Raw genomic sequence first — 22528 nt, forward strand, 5'->3', positions numbered from 1 at the left:
CCCCAGTTACACTGGGAATGCTCCTCCTCTCACAGACCCATTCACTGCAATTCCATTTGCTTAGTTTTCCTTCCTTTCCATACTCAGCTGCACAAAAACATGTTAAGGCAAGTTTCTCATCAGCAATGTCAGGTCCCTGTGTTTCAATGAGCCCAGCCTGAACCCTCCTGAAGATGGATTCTGGCAAGAGCCAAGCAACTGCCAGCCCAAACTATGGACCAGTTGAGATCCCCACCATAAGGAAATAACATTTTCCAAGTACAGTCACAATCCTATCCTTTTGTTCTTCATTATTTTGGTTAGCCTTTTTTTTTTTCTCTTTACACACTTAGTATTGGCCTCACTAGTTGTCCTATAATTTTTTGGATCTCTAATGTGTTTATTCAAGCAGCATTTGTTAATATTTGAGCTTCATCTTCTCTGTTTGAATACTAGTCCTGTCCCTTTTATTTCCACTGGTTCCTCTGGGATTCTGTATGTTTTGGTACCTCTTCTTTTTACTAAATACTCCTCTTAAAAATACTGCACTTGATTTTGCATAATGGTAGATTTTGCTCCTGGAACAACTCTGCCACCTTTCTTTGGCCAAATTACACATACGTCAGTTATTAATGAAACATTATCTAACATGACACTTTGAGTTTTTAAAATCTATCCAAAAATCAACATTTAGGTACTTTAATTTTGCTATCACTCACCTGACTATTGTGAAAAAGCATTACCCTAATTTTAAAATCACTTCAGGTGTTTTTGTGTAATAAAGTTAAAACAGTACATACTTGTCTTAAAAATCATCAGGGTTACTCATTGTATTCTCTGTGTTATCACTGGAGATTTAAATGTGCCGTGTGCTCTGTGGCCAATTAAAACACTTGCTCTGTGATTTCTATTCTAATTGCTGCAGTCAGATTGGAGTCTGGGTCTGGAGGAGTTTGGGAAGAATGGAGCAGGTGGGAAGCAGGATGGCAACAAGGTTCAAACTTTGTTAATTCACAGATGAAATACAAGAATATGGTTCAGTGAAATGGAAATTAAGCCTTAAGAAGTCAAACCCTCTAGTCCAATAACACGGGTAAACATCAAATGAGTCAGAACTTTATTATTGCTTTCATTGGTCTAAAAAGCAGACAAAACTGTCAAGGTTTTGGAAGTGCACTTGATGATCTCAACTAATAATTTTCAAGTCCACGCAATTTGCTCCCTTTATCTCAAAACCAGGGTAGTTCTGCAGTGCTGCATTAGAAAGGTGTCAGATACAAAGTGTTCTGGTGATGACCACCTTGTTTGAGAAGTCCAGCTGCTGTGAGAGCAGGAGCAGCACAAAGATCTCTATTCTTTCCCTCCAGCATGATTAGCTGCCCCCCACACACCTCCCCTAGCATCTTGCAGGTACTGCTAAAACCTGCTGTGTTAACCATCACATGACTTGTATCTCACTGGGGTTGAACGAGTGACTTTGGCTCCCTGTGGGTGGCTTTGGACAGGTGTCTCTGTTCCAAAATAGACTTATTTGTTGCCCCTTTTCCACCTGTAGCTCCTCCCTTGTAACCAGAGACAGCACAGGTTATCTTCACCAGTGTGAGTCTGGAGTAGCAGCTTCATTTCTTGCTCGAGGTTAAGGTCCTCACAACAGGACCATAAGTAGAGCTCCTCACACACCTCTTCACCCAGAAACACAGCAGCACGTGAGAAAATGTTGTCAGTACCTGTTTGTCCTCCCCTCCCTGCCCTTGGGTTTATCCCCCAGAACTGGGAGGTGGAATTGTAGTGAGACACGGTGTGTTCTTGTACTGGTGTGTATCTTGAATTGCAGTGAGCCACGTTTGTTCTTCTGCTCTCTTTTTCCAGGTGGGCGCTCAGCAGTTTTGGGCAGCAACGTGTCTGTGTGAGTCCATTCCAATGTAGATTTTTGGAAAATTGCCCACACAACTTTTTTCCCTAGAATGCCAGGATGCAGTGGATGCAGGTAGCGTGTCCCCACGGCTCCCACCCTCCTGCACCTTTGGCCGTCACGCTCGCTCCAGCAGCCCAGCGGGGGCTGTCCGCCCTTGCGGGAGGAATTGCCGGGGCTCTGCCTGTGCTCCCGGGGCTTGCGGGGGTGCCCGGGCAGGCTCTGTCCCCTCCCGTAGTGCGGGGCGCGGCGGGGCCAGCAGAGGGAGCGCACACAACGCGCGGCTCCGCGGCCCCGCTGCCGGCGGGGCTGGGGGTGCTCGGGCGAAGGAAAGAATTTCCCGGACCGCCCCGCCTCGCCCTTTCCCCACCCCGGCCGCGGCCCGCGCCAATGTGATTTTTCCATCGTTTTACGCTGAAAGGCGGTTTGGGCTGTTCCTGCTGCGGGGCTGAAGCCATGCCCTTAAGGGGTGTGAGGTTTGGCTTTGTCCTCCAGAGCATCTCTTCTCTAACTACACCACAAAATCCACAAATACCTTTTTAAGCAGACACCAAATCTAGGAATGTCGTCCCCAGTATGCCGTTGATGCTTTAAATGTGACTATCGCCTCTGCAGCATCTCTGATGACAAGTGCTGGATCTTTCACTCTCTGATGGGATATGCAGCCCAGAGGGTGACAACTGAGCTCAGTCCCAAACTCTAGTGGCCCTTAATGCAGAATCGGTTGGAATAAGTCTTTTGCATGAAAATGATCAAAATTTAAAAAGAAAACCAGGTCTTACAAAGAAAAGAAAACTCTTAAAAAGACTTGGTCATTAAAAAAAAAAAAAGAAATTTATTTCTGCATCTGCCACTCAGAAAGCACCAGCTGCTTTATAGACAAAATCCACCCTGAAGAGCCTGTGATGTGAGACCCCAGATTCACAAACCAATGGGGAGCTCTTCCACCTGCACAGAAATCCATGGATTTAAGGGGAGCCTGCATGAACCATTTTGCAGGAGTAGACCTGAAGCCAGTCACACAGATGGGCAATGTGACATTGGTTTATCCATTGCCCTTCATTATATTCTTAGCCCCCCCTCCCCGTGCCCTAGCTAATCTTTATTTTCCATGTACAAAGAGGGAAAATGGCTACTCCAGATGTCTCTAAGCTCCTCTCAAAAGCCATTATCTGACAGGTCTCTCTAGAGGACTGTGCTAGCTGTGGGAGTGTTGCTTAGTGGATAATAGTACCTATCCTCTATTTTCATGCTTCTAACAGTGAAAGATCTGGAGTTGTCTAATACATTTTCAAGCAAATCACCAAGTCAAGCAATAGCAGGGATGATGGGGAAGGGGGAAAAAAAGCAAGTGTTGGAAGGACCTGGGCATTTTTGTGGAGGATTAAGACTAATCAAGCTTTGATCTGCAGAGCTTTTTTTTTTTCTTCTTTCCTTTCCTGACAAGCCCCAAACATTGCCTGCCCTGTGAATGTTTTTGGCTCTCTACTTTTGTGTTCATACTGTCTTTCTCTGACCTCTCTAAGACTTGGCTTGCAGCTGCTAAGTTTCACCTCCATTCAGACTCTGAATCTGTGGGTTGTTTCACTCCCAAATTGACTTCAACTGCGCCTTCTGAATTTGGAGGAAGGAGACGCTCAAAAGGAGGTAAAAAGAATGGTCTCTGGCTTGCAGAAATCCCAAGTGTTCAGTGAGGTGGCAATACCTTCTAACACAGTGATTTCTTCTGCCATTTCTCATTTCTGAGTGCAGTCCCATCAGAAGAAGGTAGAGGGGATCCATGTGAAGGGGAAAGGAAGAAGCTTGTGCTATTCCTCTCCTGTGCACTCTCAGAAACCTGAGGCTCTTTGGAGGCTGACAAGGCAAGCCTGAAACAAGCTCATCCTGGAGGAATCTGTGCAATCCCAGATTGTGCCATCCTCTCTTATGTTCCCCTGGTGGGGCCAAAGGATTTTGTACCCTCAGCCAGGAGTCCTGGTGGTCCCAGCTGCACTCACTCCATGCTGTGGCTGCAGCCAGCAGCACAAGAGGAATTGCAGCAGTGATGGAAACTTGTTCCACTGAGCTGTATATGCATTTATCTCCCGTCCAAATCCACCAGAAAGGCATAAATATGTATGCTGGGATTTTATGCTAAGGCTGGAGGGTGGGAAAAAAGTTTGAGGCTAAGTCAAATCCATATTATTCTCCAGAGTTTGCCAGTAGCCTGGGCTGTGTCAGGACACAAGGTGGGCATCACTCAAAGCATGGGACTGCTGAGGCAGCACAGCAGCCTGCAGGGTGTTCACCCTGCCAGGGCAGCAGGGCTGCTGTGGTCAAGGCTGGGATGCAGCAGAGGGCAGCAAGAAGAGCACTGCCCTGCAGAGGCACCGTGTGCCTCTGGAATTGTCCCTTTTCCCATCAGGGAGCAGACTGTGTCAGCGTGTTCATGCAGGGTCCCTGGAGCAGCACAAAGCTGTCTTGCCTGCACTGACCAAGATCTTCCAGCTGGCTCTGCCTGTGGACTGTGGGTTAACTCAGGTAAGACAGCAAACCACAGAAAATCAGATACTGAAATAGCCACACACACACGAAGATATAAATAGATACCATCTGTGCAGCAAACAGAAAATATAGCCTCCTCTTAGACATATGTTTGAGCACTTCTGCTTTGCTTATTATCCCAACAAATATCTTTGGATGAAAACCGCTCAGCCTTTTTATCTTTTTACTAGAGAGCACATAGATTTACCTGTGCCTATGCTTCCAAATAATACATAAGTCAGATTTATCTTACCCTCTCCCAAAGAGCCTGTGACTTAATAAGATGTAGGAATTTGTCATTCTGCTTGTAATGTCTTCAAGACTCTCAGCTTATTGTAGGCTATAGTATTGCTGCCTTCCCTAAGAAATGGGTCTACAGCCACTCAGGAAGGCTTCTCTTGCTGCTGGTACAGGTCTTTTTAGTCCTACTGATATGTGACAAAAATTATGCTCATGGCTGCAGCACTCTGATCTGTGTTTGATACCAGGTTTGGAAGTGGTTGTGCATCAATCAAAGTACATCAATCCCAAGGGCAGCCAGAGGAGCCAAGCCATTGCCTTCAGTTAGGGGTCCCACTTGGCTAGGGGTGCTGCTCCTTTGTTCAATAACCTTTATGATATTTTTTCTAATTGTCACATGCTTTTACCTGTCTTTTACAAACCCAAATCTGTATTTTCTGTCTCCCTCAAAAGGAAACTCAACCTTAACCACTAATAAATTCATTTGGGGGACCACAGAACATTAACATGGGGCAAATACGAGTCAAAGATGCAAAATTAGCCTGTGTGCCACCGGTGTGATGAGGATCTATCCAGCTGTGGAGGGCTCTTATTTTACAGACAGTAGTAGCCGCTGTGCTTAAAATACACCTCGAGGGCACAGCAGGGGCTGTAACATGTTAGAACCCCGTGCTGAATCGAGAGCCAGCCCCAGACCTTGCAAAAAGGGATGGTTGCTGCTCACAGCTTCAAGTGCAGTGCAGAAAGGACCTAAGAAAGAAGGGGAAAAAAGCAGGAAAGAGCTTATGCTTGGATGTCTAGGGCCATCTGCCACCACAGAAGTACAATACTGGATTCTTGAAATGTAAAAATAGATCTCAAAAGAGACATGTTTTAATGAACTGAACACAAAGAAACATGGTCGAAATAAACTGAAAACAGAAGCAAGGTTCAAGGATCTGTTTGTTAAATGAACACCCAAAGCCAGAATATGTTTTTAGTGCTGGAGAATGCTGGCTGTCTGGTTTCTGCTAAAGCCTCCAGTCTCTCTTTGGGATGCATGTGGGAGAAGGAGGGGTGAATGGCAGCCCTTGTTTGTCCTCTCTTGAGGAATCTAATTATGTATCAATTGATTTCAAAGCCTGGAATAGTAACTCTCTAGAAAACACTCACTCAGAGACATTGTTCCAATTTTCGCCTGTTCATAATTTATTCACCTCCGCTTTCAATGAGAAGGGTGCTCCCTCATACTGATTCGCTCCCCACAAGTTGCACAGAAAAATCATAAGTTTGTGGGCGTTAAAAAAAAAAAAAAAAAAAAAAAAAACACACAAAACCAAACAAAACATGCACACACAGACGTCTGGGCGAGCGGGAGGGAACAAAACGCAGCAGCAGCAGCAGCAGCTCCTGCGCGGCGGGTCTCATTCAGCGCTGCGCTGCGGTGGGCAGCCCCGCCGTGCCCAGCTGGCTCCTGCCCCTGCCCCGGCTGCAGCGCAGCCTGCAGGGACCTGGGGCGAGCTGGGAGCCCCCGGGAGCGCGGCCGCGCACAGCACTGCGGTGCCCTGAGCATCAGGGGCGAGGTGCAGGCTGCTGCTTGTCTCCTGTTGCTCAGAAAAATCGAAAATGTTCCGGTAGCGCAGCCTCCCGCCCTGGTGCCACCCCACCCGCTCACGGCCGTCCTGGGGCTTCCCTCTGCACTGCGGCTCGGCGGGACCCCACGAGGCTCCTGCCAGCCCTGTACCCATGCCCGGGTCCCCAGGCGTCACCCCACGGCACACGGTATGGGGGTGACCAGGCCCTGCTAGCCACAGGCCGTGTCTGTGTGTGTGTGTGTGTGTGTGTGTTTGGGGTGGGGGTCCCCCGAAGCCACGGCCCTCTGCTCGCAGCGGGAGGCACCCGGTGCCCAGCGCCGCTGCCTTGTGCCCACCCAGAGCAGGACCTGGGCCCCCAGCCGGGCGAGCCCTCCCCCCGGGGCTGGGCCCCCCCAAAACCCCGCAAGCACAGCGGGCCGGGCGGCTGGAATCCATCCCTCCCCCTCCCCAAAGCAGCCGAGCCACGAGTCTCCTGTCATTCAGCCTTCTGCCCGGCTGATCACTGTGAAAAGAGCCGCCCCGGTGACAGAAACACATGAATATTGACTGCAAACAAACCCCGGGGGAGCGGCACCTGGGGGGCTGCGAGCGCCGCTCCCCCCGCGCCGAGCGCGCTCACCTGCAGCGGGGCGCGGGCACGAGCGTGCATGTGCAGCTGTGCATGGGCAGCCCTGCAGCCCTGCAGGCACGGCCCTGCGTGTACAGCATCTACAGCCCTGTGTGCACAGCATTTACAGCCCTGCGTGTACAGCCCTGCGTGTACAGGATGTACAGCCCTGCATGTACAGCCCTGCGTGTACAGCCCTGCGTGTACAGGATGTACAGCCCTGCATGTACAACCTTGCATGCCCAGCCCTGCATGCTCACACACATGCATGCCCAGCCCTGCACGCTCACACAGATGCATGCCCAGCCCTGCATGTCCAGTCCTGCACGCTCACACACATGCATGCCCAGCCCTGCACGCTCACACACATGCATGCCCAGCCCTGCATGCCCTGCCCGGCAGCCCCGGCCCGGCCCGGGCGGAGGGTCCGGCCGGCTGCAGCCCCCCCGGGCCGTTCCGCCCCCGCGTACCTGCGGCGGGCCGGGGAGGCGGCAGCTGAGTCTATATAGCTGGTGGGTTATAATGGGGCTGTCCCCCGGGGGGGAGCACCATAAAAGAAACACGTTTCATTTACAAGTTTCCCCCAGCTGGCCCCCGACTTTAGTCCTTATTCCCTTTCTGGAGAGGGGATGGGGGGAGATGGCTTCCCCCCGCCCTCCCTTTTCATGTATCTACCCCAGGCCAAAATCTTTGCTTTCACTTCCAAATCCTCAAGGTTTCCCAGTTTAAAGGCAAGAGTCATGGGGGAAGGGGGGGGTAGGAGACAAAAACTCTAACCCTCACAGTTTTCCATTTCTTTTGGCATCCCTGATTATCCCTTTTCTCTTTATCATCTCCATTAAAATATATATATATTAATAATTGCTTTAAAAATCTACTTTGGAGCAACCTTACATCCCCCTCCCCTCGAATAAAATAAACAGCATCTGGAAGCTGATATATCACCAAGTTACCCCCCCTCTTTTTTTTTCTTTTTTTTTTCTTCCCCATTGTTTAGGATTAGGGCTGTAAATAACGTGTCGGGTGCGTTTTATGGACGAGCCACGTTTCTAAGGTGTCCCCCCCGTTATACGGTCAGAGCGGGGTGTAGGGTCGGGGGTGCAGGGGTGACTCCCCCCGCCGAGCCCCTATTAACAGCCCATTACTGCGGGTGGGGGCAGGGAAGGTGCAGATTTAAATGGCCTCTCCCCCCTCCCTTCAAACGCAGACAATTTTGATGAGTGGGTTTTTGTCCGGATGGTTTGTAATGGTGCCTGTTTTGGGGTGTCCCGGGGGGTCCGGGAAGCTTTAATTCGCTCACAAAGGCTCATTTGCAGGTCAATGCCATGGCACACTCGCCTCTCCCCTTTGCCTAAATCTCCTTTTGTTCCCCATCGCCTGCTCCTCATGCCAGATGGCCGCGGAAAATGCTAATTTTCTCTCTCTCCCCCCCCCCCCTTTTTTCTTTTTTTTTTCTTTTTTTTTTCTTTTTTTTTTCTTTTTTTTTTTCTTTTTTTGCATTTAATTGCAGCCCTTTGCAGATGGGGGCTGCGGAGTGTGTGCTTCATTCAAATGAGGTTTGCTTTTTGGTTTCTAGGCACGTTTCTAAAGTCCGATCTGAGTCAGGCAGGGATTAGCTTGACAGGGAAGTGATCAGATTAAAATCCGTGCATGAGCTCGGCCTCGTCCCTCCCTCCCTTTAAAGCTCTCCTCCTTCCCCACCGCTTTCCTCCCAGGAAAAAGGAAAACTCTTCTCTTTCCTGAGCCTCTTGCCATCGGTGGGGTTGTAAGGCTGGATTTGCCGTGAAAATAAATGTTTTCTCTCTTTTTCAAACTTTCTTCCGAAAAGCGTTGGTGTTGCTGGGAGGTGGGGAGTGGGTGCCAGCACAGGTCTGAGTCTGTGAGCATGGGCACTGCAGGGTACAGGAGAGCAGCCGCCGGCACCACAGCGAGTAAAACACCCTGGGGAAGCCCAGCTACCTCCAAACGTGTGGTGGGGACGGGAGAGCCACCAGAACAGGTGGGCAAGAGACGCTGGGAGAGGTGTGCCCTCTTCTTCGGGCGTGTCACTCAGTTCTAGTAGGATGAACTTGTCCTCAGGTGGGGTCTGTGACCTTTGAAATCCCTTAAAAACGCTGGCGCTGAAATGCTTGCTCTCAACAAGGAAAAGAGTGCCAAAAGAGCAAAAGTGGGTTTTTCTCCTCACCTTAAAGACAGGTACACAGAGTTTGCAAGATGAAACCCAGAGTCCTTCTCACGCAGCCGGCTGCTGCTGCACGGGGTAAGCCCCGGGTCTGGGCCATTCCCTTTTGTGGGAGTTTTATGGGTACATGTAATTTGGGGGGAATGCTGCTCTTCTTCACCCGACGGCAGGGTGATTTTGCCCCTGGGGTAGGGGCGGGTTTGGCTCCTGAATTTTCAGCAAGAAGGAGCCTTTTTCACAAGGCAGGTCAGCCAGACAAGAATTTGAAGGTGCTTCTGCATTTGGGTGGAACTGTGTTTGGGATTGTGTTCTGCAGCAAATCCCTCAGCAGTAAGAAAGGCCCAAGGACCTGCCCCAGTTGCCGGTGGGGTTGGATGTGGTTAAAGGCACCACAAGGATTTCCAGATGGACCAAGGCTGGGGGTGTGCAGAGGCAGAGCTGTAGGGTGGCTCACAGTGAAGTCAGAGGTGGCACCTTCACAGAGCTTGGCAGGTGAGCATTGCAATCTGGGCTCACAAAGGTACATGGCAGGAAAAGGAAATTATTGTCTGAAAAGTTTTAAAACTATTTAATGGTGCAGAGAGGCAAACTTAACAGACAGCTTATCATTTTCTGTGCAGTCACAAACCTACACTTGATTTTTCTCAAATTATTTGTTTTGTTACAGCAAGATGCTGACGTTTACTCACTGATGTTGGATCATGTTTATCGAGTACATTTCTTGAGTTCTACTTAGATTTCTGGCTTAATTAAAGCCAGCCTGCAAACACTGATCCAGGTGTTATCCATCCATGGCTGGCACTGACACCTGGACCTGTGTCTGAAGGCTGGGGGAGCAGCCCTGCAGCAGCAGCTGGCTGTCAGTACAAACTTTTATATATATATATATATATATATATTTATATGTATTTATATATTTATTTATATATGTCTATATTTGTATACATACACACACTTTGAATATTTTTGTTTTGAATGACCCATCTATTCTGATTTTTGGAGGTAAGAAAAACACCCTTTAAAACAATCATTATCATCTCTGACTGATTGTGCCCCAAGAGAAAAACCGCAGGTTCAGCTTTAGGAGTTTTAGGTGTGAAGGAATTAAGTAGTGCCTTTGACTACTAGGTAGGGTTCTGAAGGAAGGTGGGGAATGTGCATGCCATCTGCTTTTTGCCTCTCTCAGTGCTGGAAAATCACAATTGACTGGTTAAAGATGAATTATTGCATTATTCTAATATTTATTTCTTATATTGCATTACCCTAATGGTTCTATTATTTCTGATATTGCATTACACTAGTTACTAGTAATAGCTCATTGTGAATGTATGGAAGCAGGAATTGTCTTTGGGTTAACTAGCAAAAATAAAAGCAAAATTACAGTAGAAAAAATATTTAACCCTAGTATCTCTTAAATCTTTAGTAACCATTTATTTCTCTCTCTCCTCTCTCTCTCTTAAATTTGTGTTGGGGAGGGGCAAATCCCATATATTCTGGATTTTTGTTTAAGTTAGGTTTGTTTCTCTAAGAATTCAAGAACATTTATTTGCTTAAAGGCTTGCCAGTAAAAAGGCCCCAGGTCTAATCCCCTTTCTGCTACACACCAATGAAACTTAGGAAACTCTTTGACTATTGACTTTTTCACGTGGAAACCGATCTGCTCAAAGTGAAAAGAAACCATTTCTTGGAGGGGGGAAGAAAAAAACTCTGTGAAACTCTGTTTTGAAGAAGTCGTCGTCCTTGGCCTGTGGAGTAGCAGCAGAAGCAAAGGCTTTTTGATCCTCAGATTTGTAAACTTGTAGACATAATAATGCCATTTCTCTAGTGTTAGCAGGTGTCCTGTCTGGAAGTTGCTGCCTCAGCCTCCAGCAGAGCTGGGAATTAGAAAATTGTCTGTCTTTCCTGAACCGTGAAGTGCTGCTCTTAAATAAAGGCCAGGTCAGATGTTAAAGGGACATTCTTGTCTCCTGAAGCCGAAATAATCTACAGTCACGTCGAGAAATGAAGGCATCCTCCTCCCAAAATGGTCAATCTCTTTATCTCCCATTATAGTCTGCCGGGTCAAGAAAAAGCTCCTTCCGTGCCGACATTTTGCAATATTTCTGCTAAGTCTGTAATTATTCCGGTTCTTCATAGCTGAATTTCAGGGAAATATGATAATTGGGGAAGTTTTATTCTTCTTCTTTTCCTCCCCCTCCACCCCCCCTCCCCGCTGTCCTTCGTCTGATAGAATAGTTCAGCGAACTTTGATCAGGCTTCAGATATAAATTCTGTATTTTCTCTCCGCTTGTTAATAGCTGTTAAACGCAACTGGGATTATTATTTTTAATCTAGTGGGGTTAAAGAGAATATTTTAAAGAGACTATTTCGAGTCCTCGAAATCCTGCAGACAGGCACAAAAGCCAAACCAACAAGCACGTCTTTTAATTTGCAGCTAACTCCTTCTGCTAAGGTGTCTTTGCCCGCTGTGTTTTATGGCTGTTTGCTAACAGCGATTGTTATGGAAATGATCCCCAAATCTCCTGTTGTATCCCCCCGCAGAGGTGGCTGCTGCTGCTCGGGGCTGTGCTGCACACCCGAGAGCAAACACGGACGGCTGCTTTTATTTTATTTACGCAGCAGACAGGCTGTGCCTGCCCTTTCTCCGGGCAGCGTCCAGCCCAGCAGTTGTGCTTGCCGGGTGTCCCCCTGTTCTCCCCCTGCCCTGCCCCAGCACTCAGGGACTGGGTACTGGAGGGGAAATGTGCAATTTGGCACATTCGGGGAGCGGATTTTGCGACAGGCAGGTGCCTTCTGCCATCTCGATTCCAATTAAATGTGTGCTCCCCTCTAAGCTGCATTCCCCGGGTTCCTCACCCGTGCTGCTGTGGACACCCCGAATGTTTTGGAGAGGAGGGGTGAGAGTCCAGGAAGGCAGAGGTGTGGGTACCACTGCATCCTCTCCTACAGCTCTCCAACCAGAAAAGTCTGGTCATAGCAGCTCCTAAAAGTTTGCTCTTGGCATAAAAGTTGGGCTTCCTCCTTTGGAGGGATATGTGTCTGGAGTCCCTCGGTCAGCAGGAAAAATAAACAGGTTTTGCTTCCTGATGTGCAGAATAAAATAGAGAACCGGGAGCCAGTATTCCCAGTCCTGCTCAGCAAAAAACAAAACTAAAACCAAAAAAAAAAAAATCCAAAGCTTTTGGGATCACCAGTCAGCAGATGGAAAGCTGTATACTGCACGGGCAAAACTGAAGTGATGTTAACTTGACTCATGTTTGAAAACATCTTGACTGAAGGTCCTAAGAAAAGCTGGTTTTGCTAAACCAATTACCAAATGTATGAAAACAACTTAATTCGTGCTCATTGTTTTCCAGAATAAATTGCTCTAAACCTCAGCTCCCAGTAAGTCTAAGATGTGACCCAAACAGGGACTTTCCCTCAGAACTTTCATGTAGAAATACATGCCGTGGTGGGGATGTATTCTTGGGGAAAGGTGTTTTTGGTTTCATGTGTTGGTTTTTGAGGTGGCTGGTTTGCACATTTATTGCCACCAGCCCCTGCAGAGAACGGCATGCAAGAGGAGCTGTGTGCTCATGTTCCTCTAATCCAGTACCACTCAAAACCAACCCCAAACAAAGCATCTTCCAGCTCTGAAAAACTCTTCTCCTTCCCCCCACCTCATAGCCAGGCGCAGAGGCGATTTCCTAGGCTTGCTGTGGTGTCGAGGATGGTGGAGATCACAGGCTGGGGCCGAGTGGCTGCACCTGCAGGGGTCCAGCAAGTGGTCAGCAGGGTGAGGATGGGACTGAGGGGTGACAAGCAGGGAAAAAAGATCTGGCAAGGTGAAAAGACTTCTCAAAGCTCAGGCAGTGATTTCTGTTAGTGCAGGGGCTTGGAAAAAAAAATACTGAATTTTTTTAGGTTCTTATTGTAGGTTACATCCAAGAAATACTGTGGTGTGATTGATGTGGAGCAGGCAAGGATAAGGGAAGACGTGGCCTTGGCTCTGCCCCCTTGTGTCTGTGCATGAAGATAAAATCTTTTAATTAAATGATCGCATTGAGTGCACAGAGAGAACGGTGCTCGCTTTAATGAGCAGTTGCTCAATTTTGTTTTTCTCCATGTTCAATGGATGGTGCTATGTCTTATTAACTGGGCACTATTCAAACCCTGCTCAAAGACATTATTAATGTCCCTACCAGATTTATACAGTGCTGCTCACAGTAGTAACCCAGCACTTTCCAAACATTAATGGATCAAAATATAAGTGATGAGTGGTATTATCCCTGCTTAACAATGGGGAGACAAATAAAAAGAGATGGGAGCAAATAATTAATTTGGAGTGCTGGTCCAAGGTACCCCATGGCTGTTCCTTTTCAAACCATGAGCCTCGTCTGGCCAAAACCACATGCAGAGCCAGGCACTGTGACCCTGGCTGCAGCTGTGGATGCTCAGCACTCTCACAGGTCAGACCCCAGCAGCTCCTATCAGCTGCCCAACAAACCTGGGCACAATTAGTGGCTGCTTAGGAAAACTTGAAGCACCTGGCCCTGAACTGCACAAAGCCTCTGTTGCAGGAACAGGTCAGGAGGAGCCAACTGTGCTCTGAAGAATAAAATCCTACATTCAAGTGTTGGCACTGGATTACACATGAAAGCATCCTTTAGCCCCTTGCTTTCCGTTCTCTGGCAAAAGGAGTTTGTCCAGAAGTTTCACCTTTGCTGCATGGCCCAGATTTATTCTGTAAGGTAAAGCACTGGGTGAATTGGGTACTGTGTGTCCTGGGGGAAGAAATGGTGTGTATGGCTGTGAAAATGCACTGGGAGCAAAAGATCTGGGCTGAACTTGTACAGACTGCTTGGGCACCTCAAAAACTTGGGGTTTTTTCCCGATCCTCCTTCTCTGTGTAATACAGGTGTAATGTGTGTGACAAGGAGTATCAAGCAGGATAAAGTAAATCTGGTAGGGGAGAGTGAGTAGTCCTTGATAATGTGACTGAAGCCTACTGACTCCTCAGCAGGTCTGGGGCAATTTTAGCTCCCACACTGACCTGGGACACAGGGACAGAAAAGAGGAGATTATTGTTAGCACCAAATGATTTAGGGGAAGGATAGGATGTTACTGGATGAGTTTCATGGGTGTTTGCTGACAGCAGAGATGTGCTGGGGCTAGGCAGCTTCTGAAGGAATGTGCAGGGTATAAATGTTGTGGCCTGTTCTCTTTTCTCTCTTCCTTGGTGCATACCAGTAAAATGTTCTGTCCTCTGCCCAACCTCTTCCAGTGTACCCCAGCCATGCTTCTGCTCCCCCCATGCCTTGTTATTCCCATCCTAGGTGTTTTCTGGCACTGCCTCCTCATCCTCCTGTTCCCTTTCCCTGCATCCCCATCCTATAGACTGGGGCCCACATGACATCACAGGTGTTGATGTGAGGCCACTGGTTTTCCTGGAGCAGAGGCTTGGCCACGTGGATTCTGGAAAGTGGGTCCAAAATTTAGTTTGTTCTGTGTTTAAAAGAGTTTGAGTTCTTTTTTGTCTCAGCAGGGCCTGTTTCAGGGCTTTTATGTCCTATACAGCTTATCTAACTGTTTTGGCATCTTTCATTCTCTCTTCTTCCCCAAAAAACTGTTCCAACCAAGGTTTCTTGGAAACACATGGCTAAAAGTCCCCCTTGGTTTAACAAACAACAGAATAAACCAAAACATGAAGAACTTTCCATGAGGAATTTGGGAATTGTGTGGTCTTCAGTATTAGATACTGGGTGCGTGGGGAGAAGATAGTTGATTCTTCTCCATCCTCTGACAGTCAGATATAATCCCACCCTTTTGTCTTAAGTAAAGACTTTTGGTTCGTGTTTTGGCTTACCCTGTTCCAAAAATAATTATCAAGAGTAACATTTCTGAGCAGGTACAGGAGGGGAAGACATTGGAAAAGCATTTTAATTTTATCCTCTAGCAATAGGTGACAATGTGGCTTGAGAAAACCCTGTTCCCTGATGAATTATTTTATACTCCCTGGTTAGTTACTTCTTGTGTGTGTGTGTGTATGCTACTACTCTTCATATCTGTTTCTTTGCTTTAAAATGGTCAATCCATTTTGCATGTCTCTTTGTGGATCCTTCACCCTGTGCAGCCATCCTACCAAGCAATCACAACTCATTGCAAATTAATTTTTTATTTCTGTATCAAAACATAAGAAATTATTCTTTAAAAATGATGGGTTCCCCCCCCCCACCCCCATCCTGTTACGTATGCCTCCCGCTCATTAGCAACAAATATTTGCTGAAGAAGTGGAAAGCAGCGTTTTGTTTATTTTAAGTGATAATAGAACAAGTTTTGGCCCAGAAAGTGAAGTTGTGGCTACGAAGGAGAATGATTCCCAGTGTCAACCATATGTTGCATTCATCTAACTGAAGTGGCTTAATTACTGGTAGATGTTGCTGAGCTCATAAAGATACCTTTTTGCCAAGATTGTTTGCTGATAATTGCATTCCCAAAAAAAAAAAAAAAAAAAATCTGAGAAACTTCCTCCCCCACCAAGCCTCCCTTCCAGTCTTCCTTCAGCACCCTTTTCCTTTAGGTGCCTACCACAGATTCACATCGAGAGATGCTTGTATGGAAAATTTCTGGAGGTCCTGTATTGTAAAGGCTCCTGTCTTGGTCTCTCTTGGGGCAGGGGAGGAACTGCAGAAGCCCTGCTCCAAATGCACGGCTCTGCTCCTCGGGAGAGGGAGCGGTGGTGATTTTGGAGTAGATTATTCCTCTAATTACGTAGCTGGTTTCAGTCTGGGATTAAGGCAGCTCAAATAATGACCTGACTTTTTGTAGCTGTAATGAGCAGCAAGCTCGGTCCTTCAAGACCCCTGATATTTTGAATCCTTTCCAAAAATATTCCTGTCGTCAAATCCAAAGTGGAATTTGGGATTTAGCGCTAAGGGGTAAGTGGGTTGGCGGTAACAACCAGCAGCCTCCCTCCGCTTCTGCCTATGCATTCTCATGATAAAGGGCACTTTAAAGCCCCTCTGACAATGAATGAGTCCTAGTTAAATATTTCAAGAACTTCTTTACATGGTTTCCCCTGATGCATGTACTGTTGAGACATCTGTCTTCCGTACTAATAAAGTAGTCTAGATTTAAAATGAACTTCATTGGATTGCTTTGAAACTATAGGCACATATGGTTCATAATTAGCTGGATATCTCTTATAGTTAAATGATTTTTTTTTCTCTCCCTCTCTCTCTGTCGCCCATTCGCATCAATAATAGAAGCAAACAAAGTTCCAATTGTTCCCTGTTGCGGGACATTATGTGCCTGAATAAATGGATGTTGGCTGTGTCTACATGGATTTGCCATATGGCTACAAAGGCCGAAAGAATAGGGGCAGTGTGCTTTGTGCCGGGGCGCGGAGGGCCGGCCGGCTGGGTGGGGCAGGGCGCGGGGGCGGCCGCACACCTTCCGCACCCCCGGCACCGCGCCCTGCCTGCTGCGGGCTGCGGACCGACAGCTCCGCTCGGGCAGTGCCCGTGCCCTGGGGTTATTCGCTTTAGAGCCCCGTGCCTAAACTGTCCCCGCGGTGAGAGCTTTCCTCCTGGGCCAGGCTGGGCACACCTCGTGGCTCCTCCGGCCGAGGTATTTGGGAGCTCGGAGCAGGGATCTTTCATTGCAAAAAGTCCTATTATTAGTTGCGGGCTGGGACAATGGAGGTCCCAAAGGCACCTGCTTTCATGAAAGCGAGAGAAAAGCCCATAAATCCTGGAGGATCCAGCTGCCTCACTCCGGGTATTGTTGGCTTTCATAAGGAAAGGGAAAAGCTATTTTTCTTTTCAAAGGGGGGGAAAATCGTATTGAGTCAGCGGCCACTGATGCGGGCGTGTAAAATAATCCCGTTCTGATTAAGCGATCATGGAGCTGGAGGTAATCAATGTTACTTTTACAGCCAGGAGCGTTTGGCGGCCGTGACAGCGGGGGGAGAGGTTGGGGGAAAAGGGGGGGGCAGAGAGGAGCGCTGTGACGGGGGAAGACGATGTGGGCAAACCTTGAGCCTTATTCACCCTGAACCTCACTCTCTCAGCTCCCTCCCCCCTCCGTGGAAGTGTATCATACAGAGATCAGAAAGCCAGGGAGTGACGCCCTCTCGGTCCGCCCCAGCTGCTGGTCCAGCGAGGGGGGGGTGCAGCATTTCAGAGGTGCCAAATTGGGGTGTGGAATCGGAAAGGCATAAATCAGCCCAGTCAGTCCCCACGTCCTGGTCCTCCTCCCCATCTGCACTCTCCAGCATCCCAGTCCTGCACCACCTGCAGCCAGCAGCAGACCCGCTCTGTCCCCCTTTCCCGGGCAGCGCGGGGCTGGGATTCAGAGCAGGGCGAGCGCCCCGAGCCCTCGGGGCTGCCTGAGGATGCCGCGGCTTTAACCTGCCCTCAGGCCGTGGGGACGCCGCAAAGTGCTGCCGCTGCATGGCTGTGACAGCACTGTCACCAAAGCCCTGTCAAAATGCTGCCTGGGAGGGTTTATTTCGTCTCGTGGGAGGGTTTATTTCGTGTGAGTGTTGTTTTGCTTTTTACGTCTTTTAGGGCGAGCTGAAACTGCTGCCTTTCCCAGAACTGTTGTGTGCTTGTCCTGTAAATCATTGCTGGGCAAGAGGTACCAGGAAGTGCTTCCCTGCAGTAGCCAGGGCTCTGGGCTCCGGGCTGCGGAGTGAGGGCCCGCGGCCGAAAGAGGGGGAGGGGGAAAGGTTTGCACAGCCTCGACAGGGGCGTCCCCCCGTGCTGAGCCCGCCGGGGACCCGCACGCACCGGGCACCCCCCCAGGCTGTCCCCAACAGAGGCAGCAGCGGCCACAGACGCGATGTGGCCGGGGGGGCGGCCCCGGGCCAGCCGGGCTCCTCCGGGGGGGCAGACACAGCCTCGGGAAGAAAGGATGAACTGTTAGAAGTAACCATTACAGCGAGCCGAAAGGCGAAGGCAGGGTGTGATGAGGGCGTGTGCTCCCCTCATGCTTGGTTAACTCCGGCAGTACTCAGGAGTTTGAACTTGTTTTTAAGGGAGAAAAGCCCTCCTTTCCCCTCCGCACCGCACGCCCGCTTTTGGCGGCGGGGAGCGCCCTCCCCGCAGCGGGGTCGCGCTCCGGGGGACCCGGGCCGAGGGAGGAACCCCTGCCCCGAGAGACTCAGACGGGGCTGGGCTCCCCCGCCCCTGCCGCCGGGGCTGTCTCTGCCACCCCCCTCCCCCCGGACTTCCCCTCCAGCACACACCAAGCAGGCTTGCGGCCGTTTCCTTTTATTTAATTTTATTATTGAAGTTGTGGCATTATTTGCAATGGCAGTGGTACAGACCGGCTCAGGATCCATTGAAACAGATTTGTCTTCAAGTAAAGTCTAAAAAATATTTTGATTCATAGCTACATCTTGTGAATGCAAAAAAAAAAAAAAATCCACTATAAAAATAAATTTACATTTTGTGAATAACAAAAGCAAATATAGGGCCCTTTGGCTTAACCAAAAGAAAACAAAAGACTATTGGATGTCAAAGTTATCCACGTTTCTGACATAAATAGAAAATATAAGTTAGTATAACTCTTAAAAAAAGTTTTGTACAAATATACACTTGTTTTTTTAATTTTTCCTTTTTTTGCACTGAGAGCTCAGCAGAGATTAAACATTTCTTATAAATGACTTTTAAAGCTTTACACTTCTGGCCAGTGTACTCACATTAGGCATAATACATTTCTATACAGAACGTCATACATTGCACTGTTGTACGATAACACTGCTCCGTGCGCGGCCGGCGCTGCGGCTCCGCTCCGGCTCCCGCAGCCGGGCCGGGCGGGCGCGGGGGGGTCCCGGCTCGCCGCGCCGCCCGCCCCGGCCCCCCGCGCCTCCGGGGCGTCGCGCCTCCCGTGGCGGCGCGCCTCTCCCGTGGGTGCAGTAGTGCAAAAGTCTGGAGAAGAACAAAAAAGAGGAGGGGGGGAAAAAAATAAGCAGGGGAAAAAGAATTGTTCGTGGTATAGGAAGTAAGTAAGAGAGCGCGGCAGAAAGCGCCCGGACAGCCTCGCCCGCTCCCGGGGCGCGTCTTACCTGGCTCACCGGAGCCGCTTGCGGGGAGTCTGCTCAGCCGGCACGGCGGCGGGGGGCGGCGGGCAGCCGCTGGGGCGTTCCGCCGCCGCCTTGGGCTCCGCCGGCCTTTTTCTCCTCGCGAAGAAATCTGGATGGGGGACGGAGAGGAAAGAGGGGTCCGTCAGCCAGTGCGGCGGGACGCCCCCCGTCCCCCGCGCTCCCCGGCTCCCCACGCACCTGTGATGCGGGCGGTCGGGCCCCTCCGGCGGAGCCGCATGCCGCGGCGGCGGGGCGCTGCGCGGTTCTCCCGGCTCAGGCGGCCCCCGGGGCCCTTGCCGGCGGCGGGCGGCGGCGGCGGGGAAGGGGGCGCCCGGACGAGGGGGACGCGGCACCGTCCCACCTGCAGAGTCTCCCGGTAGAAAGCGGGCACGGCGCCGGCCTCCACCTCCTCCCAGCGCAGGCGGCCGGGCCCCGGCAGCGGCGTGTCGGTTTGGAAGTTGTAGTCCCAGCGCCGCTGGTCGTCCTCCCCCATCTCCCGCAGGCGCTCCCGCAGCTCCCGGCCCAGCTCCTCGTGGTCCACCGGCCCGAAGAGGCTCCTGCAGACGGGGCTGCGGCCGTGCCCGACCAGGGCTCGCCGGGCCGAGAGGCGCTCCAGGGCGGCGGTGCCGGAGAGGTGCACGTTGGACATCGCCGCCGGGCCGGGAAGGCGTGGATGCCCCCCCGCCGCTCCTCTCCTGCCGTCCTGTCCCGTCCGCTCGCTCCCTCGCGCTCAGACCGGCCCTGCCTCCCGCCTTTGAACCCCTGCCCCCGGCGGCTGCCTTTTAAACCCCGCTCCCCGCGAGTGCGAGCAAAACACCATTAGCATAATAGTGTTTCCCTGCCGCCGGCCCGCCGCGATTGGCGGGGCCCCCCCCGCCGCCCCCCGGCCCCCGGCGGCAGCGCTCCTGCCCGCGCCCTCCATTGGCTGCGCCGGGCAGCGCCGCGCCGCCGCCGGCCGCATTGGCCCGCCCTGGCCCGGCCCGGCCCGGGGGGGCGGCCCCGGCGCTGGCCCGGCCCCGGAGGGCGGCTGCCGCGCTCCCCGCCCGCTGCCGGCCCCCGCTCCCTTTGTCTGCCGCCGGCCGCGGCTCCGCCGCCGCTTCCAAGCCGGCGACATTCGGGGTTGGTTTTTTTCCCCCCTCGCCCCGTGTTGCCTTTTCCGCGTGAAGAGTGCGTGTGGGAGTGTTTTTGCTATTATTTTTCGCTACTATTTTGTTTGAGTTTTTAATTTTTTTTCTCCTCGAGGAGTGTCGCCAGTTTTTTCAGCATCCGTGGAGCGCGGGGGCTTGGGGCGGGGGAGGTGATGCGTGTGGAGGAAAACGGGATCGTTTCTGGCTCGGAGATTTTTATTACTCTGCTGCAAAACAAAGCGAGATGCTTGCAGATTTCAAAACAAGCTGAAGGCTATTTTTAAAAATAGGGCTTCTCAGCTGCATGGAAGTAATAACTTGCAGCCTTAGTGAATAGAAGTACATGAAAACCACAGCATTTTCCTCTCCTGACTTTAAAACCCACATAATACGTGTTTGTTCACTGCAGATGAACTAATCTTGCTATTGTGTTGCCAGGGATCAGCTGGCTTGTGCTTTACATTTTCTGCAGGTCACTGCAATCATTGCTTTTTGTTGTTTTGGGATGGAGGAGTATGAAAGGAAAAGAAGGGGGAGCATAATTGACACCGTGCTAAAATTGGTCCCAGAACATCATCACAGTGTTGATGTGCGTCTCAGAGGGTCATCGTGGCAATGATTTTTTCATCTGCAGACAAGGGGAAAGAAGAACCTCTTTCACGCAGTGTGTTTGGGGACCCCCTCACTCATATCCCTATGGCTCTTGCCTTTGGGAAGTTCAAACCCTTGAGCAAAAACAACCTGGATGGTTTTATTTCCTAGAGGGAATAAAATTAATACTAATTCCCAAGATGTGCTGGCTCTGCAGAGACTGCCCCAGATGCCTGCTTGCTGCAGGGCTGGAGGGGTTGCAGCTTTGGGCAATAGTGCCCACAGGTAGGTCTGCTTCAAGAAGAGAGGTCTTTGCATCCATGCAAAGGCCTTGCCAGGTGCACCAGAGTCAGTCTGTGGTGTTTCCGTATTTGTTCCACCTCTGTGACAGAGCAGCCCTCCAGCAGTGCTGGGGACCCTCAGTCCCGCCCTTGCCGTGCCAGTGAGGAGCTTGTGGCAGCTGGGACAGCCCCTGTCATCTCCCAGGTGCTGCACCTTCAGTGGTGCTTCCAAAGTCTGCCCGCACCAGGAGGTACCAGCAGTGCCCGTGGGTTTGGATGCACGGACCTGGGGCTGGCTGCTGCTGGCAGAGAGAATGTTGGAGTCTGGCTCACTGCACAGGAAGGATCTACCCATGCTCAGGCTGCTGAGCAGTGAGATGCCATGGCAGGTTTGATCTCCTGAAGTCATTTCCTGATATTTGTGGGGACAGGTGGGGTGCTCAGTGGGGAGCATCTGTAGCGTGGTGATGGAGAGAAGAAGATGCAGCAAGTGCCTTCAGGGTGCAGATCCCCACTTGTTTCCTGGGCTGGCATGGAGTCACACCTGGCAGAAGACTTTGCTGACCTGTGGTACAGACAGAGCACTTTCATTTCACTAATGGTGATAGCACTGGTGTTTTAAGAAATGTAAAGACTTTTTTCTTTTAAAGATGCCTGTTCAGATGTTATGTTCTTAACAGCCATTCTCAGTTTCCCAGGTGAGCTGGACAACCTACCCATGCGGCTGCTTTAGGTGACTATTACCCCACTGTCCTTTCTGTCCCAAAATGGCCCTTGAAGATGGCCATGTGGAGCTCTCTTGGCCCCAAGGTTATAATTTAGGGAGCAGGTCATGAAAAGTTCCTCATCACTAAGAGCTATCATCTTAAAAAGCAGGAGGTGCACATCATTTAGGCATAGGTTCAACCAGGAGAGGAGGTGTGGGTCTCACAAGCTGGGATGGTTGGAGAATATGGCACGGTGTTCACCTGGGGACTTCTCTCAGCAGCCATCAAATGCATCTCTCTGGATATAGGTTGGGGTGGTTCTAGGAATAAATGTGCTGTGCAGGGAAAATAATTTGAGGTCCTCAAGAAACCTGCTGGAAAAGTGCCCTCTGTGCAAGGCTGGAGCCAAAGGCAATGGCCAGGTCCCTGCAGACAGGAGCTCTTTGTGAGGAGTCCTCGTGAGCCTGCTGCCGTCCTCCCTCCGTGCCAGCGAGGCCAGCCCTTCCTGTGTTCTGCCTCCTTGATTTTAGACATTCCTGCCATGAAAGCTGCACCAGCAAGATCCCCTGCTATTTGCAAGATGTGGGCGTGCCCTCTGCAAAATCCACGTGTTGTCCTTCCAAACCCTTCCCCGAGGTTAGCCAATATTTACGCAGTGCTTGAGGGAGGCAAGGAACGACGGTTTCAACGCTCAGCAGTTGCCTTGTGTGAGGCCACTTCACCTTCCAGCTCACCT

The 22528-nt window shown here is 50.4% G+C and overlaps 1 protein-coding gene across 1 annotated transcript; it reads right to left on the reverse strand.

The window, feature by feature from the left end:
- Window positions 1-18264: 18264 nt before the first annotated feature.
- Window positions 18265-20048, reverse strand: CDKN1C (cyclin dependent kinase inhibitor 1C). Its single transcript, XM_071427758.1, has 3 exons — window positions 19285-20048; window positions 19069-19195; window positions 18265-18931 (listed from the first exon to the last, which is right to left on the reverse strand). Exons 1-2 carry the CDS (start codon window positions 19733-19735, stop codon window positions 19074-19076), a joined length of 573 nt encoding a protein of 190 aa, XP_071283859.1. The 5' UTR covers window positions 19736-20048; the 3' UTR covers window positions 18265-18931; window positions 19069-19073.
- Window positions 20049-22528: the final 2480 nt, after the last annotated feature.

The sequence above is a fragment of the Agelaius tricolor genome, unplaced genomic scaffold (assembly GCF_023055355.1).
Source record: "Agelaius tricolor isolate 1412-34295 unplaced genomic scaffold, bAgeTri1.0.p SCAF_5, whole genome shotgun sequence".
Taxonomy (NCBI): Eukaryota; Metazoa; Chordata; class Aves; order Passeriformes; family Icteridae; genus Agelaius; species Agelaius tricolor.